Below are 3,707 nucleotides of genomic sequence, written 5' to 3'. Positions count from 1 at the left end.
GGAAAGAGGTGACGGTAACAGCCTGATTTAAATCAGCAGCTCCTTCGGGGGTAAGTGCTACAAGATATTTTGGTCTAGGTAATAATTTTGTACACTGTGAGGTACTTGAGTGTAATATAAATGTTTTGAGCTGGATAGTAGCTCTGAGATGTCCATTCTAGAACAATCCATGATAGAAGAGCATTGAATGGAGATAAAGGTCCAGCTGGAAAACTGAAATGTAGGCGGTCAAGCTTAAAGCAGATCTTCACTGCATCTGAGCACCACAATCCAAAAACATTATTTAAAGAGTAAGTATACCCTGATGGGTTTTACTTCCTCTTTTTTCCTCTGCAAGGTAAAAGCATAATGGGCTAGTATGCATTGCATACTAGCCCATTATGTTGCACTTACCTGCAAACAAAGCCAGTGATGTCCCCGCTGGTGGCCACATCCATCTTCACCCCTCTTCCAGGGCTGTGGACTCCGACTCTGTGACGGAGTCACATGACATCACTCCCACATATGCGTGCTGAAGCCGCCGGTCACGGCACGGGCCCTTTAGAAACGATGATCGTGCCCTTTCTTCAGTGCGTATATGGTAAATATCTCCTAAACAGTTCCAGTACCTACAGGTAAGCCTTTTACCTGAAGGTAAAACTGGTGTAACTAGGTGTACAACCACTTTAATTCATCTTTAATATTCAAAGCAAACCCCCTACCCAGTCCATCCATGTCTCTATGGTTTATTTAGCTGAGAAATCACTTTGAACCCCCCCAGCACTTCTGGCCGTGGCAATCTTGAGTCACGGCAAATAATTCATGTAGCATTAACTTCCTGGAACCCATCTTTCCTTAGCTCAAGCATGCGAACAGGAGTGCGTGCTTAGATAAGAAAATCCCTCCTCTTCTTTTCCCCTCCTGAAGACTCCTGGGATGTATGCCTAGGCAAGAAACCAAGAAGTAACAAGAAATGTAAAAAAAAATGTAAAGCAAATAAATATGATATTCATTCCTATCTATTCACTAATGCTAGCAGCATGAGGATTAAAAATAATCAATGTTGATTGGTAGAGTAAAGTTCCACTTTAATGTTTGAATGGACAGGAAAGATTTACAGAGGAGGATTAGAAAGTCAATTTTGCAGATGCAAAAAGCAATGTGATTATGGTAAATTCCAAAATCCTTCTCAACAAAATCAACTAGTTTAGAGATAATGGGGAATGTGTAAGTAATACAAATTCTACTCAGTATCAGAGACCATGAACAGATATTTTTTTTTTTAGATTAGCTATGAGAAAAGCCTTGCATGATGAGTTTCTTCATAGCCTGTTTTACATCTTGGTTCCTTAGGCTGTAAATAAAAGCATTTAACATAGGAGTAATGATAGTGTAAGCCATGCTAACAATGCGATCATACTGGGAGGAGTAGTTTGATGACGGGCGGATGTAAATGAATATTACGGTGCCATAGAACAAGGATATGACCATGAGATGAGAAGAACAGGAGGAAAAGGCTTTGCTTCGGCTACTGCTGGTCTTTATTTTTACTATAGACAATGCAATGCGCACATAGGAAATAAGTATCAAAAGGAACGGAATAATAATAGGTACAGAACCTTCGGTGTATATTAGGAGCTCAGCTAGGGTGGTACTGGAGCAGGACAGCTTGATGAGTGATGTCACATCACAATAGAAGTGGTGGACTAGTCTGTCCACGCAGTATTTTAATTGAGACAGAATATAAGTGTGCACTAATGAATTCAGAGATGATGCCATCCAGCAACTGATATTCATCACGAGCATAACTCTATCATTCATCAATGATACGTAGCGTAAGGGGATACAAACAGCCACATATCGATCAAATGCCATGACTGACAAGAGAAGACTTTCATTGGTGCCCAGAAGCACAAAGAAGTACATCTGCAGGAAACAGCCAAGGAAGGAGATGGAGGTTCCTCCTCGAAGAATGCAGGAGAGAAGCTTGGGAACCGACACTGTTGAGAAGGAGATGTCCACTACTGACAGGTTCCCTAAGAAAAAGTACATTGGTGTGTGCAACTGTGCAGAAAGTATAATAGAACTTATTAAAAGTAAGTTAGCAGTCCATGTGAGGGTGTATATGACCAGAAGGGTGGAGAAGAGAACAGCATGGTTGTAATGAAGGTCTGAGAAGGCCAGAAGAATAAAGCCGGATGTGAGATTTACTTTATCCATCACTTATGATCTAAAATGTTCTTTGTGATCATACCAAATTCACATTCTACTTGTTGTATTTGCAGATTTCTCTGTTATGCCATTCCTGATAATGGACATTGGGTACAGTATTTTACATTATGCTTTTTTTTTTTTAATTTTACTCTTTTAAAATGCATTAAACACTTGGGAAACAATCTGTCTTATCAGCAATATGTAGTTTCTTTGGAAAATCTATCCACATTTGTATCTACATTTTTACATTACATCATCCTTGTACCTTATGCAGTGACATTAAAGTGAACTAATAGACCAAAAACAAAAAGTACACTTCAAGTCACCCCAAACTGTAGGTACTTCCAAGTTCTGAAGTCCAAGAAAGTGCTTGGGGACCCCTGAAGCCCAAGAAGTTTTGGAATGTAACTCATGTCTGATTTAATCATTTCCCTTTGGGTTTATAAAGTATTCTGATTCGGATTCCATTGTCATTGGCTGTGGCCTCCTTCCTTCTGTCTTATTATTAGATAGTGAGACCACTAGTCACAGTGCATTAGGCTTGAGACAATGACCACAAAAGCCAGTCACTGGTTGCAATATATAGAGACCCAGGACTATAGAGCAGTGGTTCTCAACTCCTGTCCTCAGGACCCACCAACAGGCCAGATTTAACCACTTCACCCCTGACCACAGCACTTTTTGCGATTCGGCACTGCGTCGCTTTAACTGACAATTGCGCGGCCGTGTGACGTTACACCCAAACAAAATTGACGTCCTTTTTTCCCCACAAATATAGCTTTCTTTTGGTGGTATTTGATCATCTCTGCGGTTTTTATTTTTTGCACTATAAACAAAAAAAGAGCGACAATTTTGAAAAAAAAAAAAAACACATTATTTTGTACTTTTTGCTATAATAAGCATCCCCCCAAAAATATATATAAAAAAAAAAAAAAATTCCTCAGTTTAGGCCGATACATATTCTCCTACATATTTTTTGGTAAAAACATTTGCAATAAGCGTATATTGATTGGTTTGCGCAAAAGTTATAACGTCTACAAAATAGGGGATAGTTTTATGGCAGTTTCATTATTAATTTATTTTTATTAGTAATGTTGGTGATCTGCGATTTTTATTGTGACTGCGACATTATGGTGGACACAGCAGACACTTTTGACACTATTTTGGGACTATTGTCATTTATACAGCGATCAGAGCTATAAAAATGCAATGATTACTGTGTAAATGACACTGACAGGGAAGGGGTTAAACATTAGGGAGGGATCAAGGGGTTAAGTGTGTGTCCTAGGGAGTGATTCTAACTGTGGGGGGAGGGGGAATGGGCTACCTAGGACATGACAGAGATCACCGCCCCTGTTCACAGGGAGCAGTAGATCTCTGTCATGTCACAAGGCAGAACAGGGAAATGCCTTTTTTTACATAGGCATCTTCCCGTTCTGCGGCCTCGTGACATGTTCGCCGGGACACCGGCGAACACCAAGCCTGCGGGTCCCGCGGGCACGGTCACGCTGTAA

General features: G+C 40.3%; 1 protein-coding gene across 1 annotated transcript; it reads right to left on the bottom strand.

Moving 5' to 3' along the window:
* Positions 1-1,266: 1,266 nt before the first annotated feature.
* Positions 1,267-2,199, bottom strand: LOC141129685 (olfactory receptor 1f45-like). Its single transcript, XM_073617779.1, has one exon. The coding sequence runs from the start codon at positions 2,197-2,199 to the stop codon at positions 1,267-1,269; it is 933 nt and encodes a 310-aa protein (XP_073473880.1).
* Between the last annotated feature and the right edge of the window lie 1,508 nt (positions 2,200-3,707).

The sequence above is a fragment of the Aquarana catesbeiana genome, linkage group LG02, assembly GCF_042186555.1.
Source record: "Aquarana catesbeiana isolate 2022-GZ linkage group LG02, ASM4218655v1, whole genome shotgun sequence".
NCBI classification, from domain to species: domain Eukaryota; kingdom Metazoa; phylum Chordata; class Amphibia; order Anura; family Ranidae; genus Aquarana; species Aquarana catesbeiana.
Note: the sequence above shows the minus strand (reverse complement) of the source record. Positions and strands in the feature narration are given on the sequence as shown.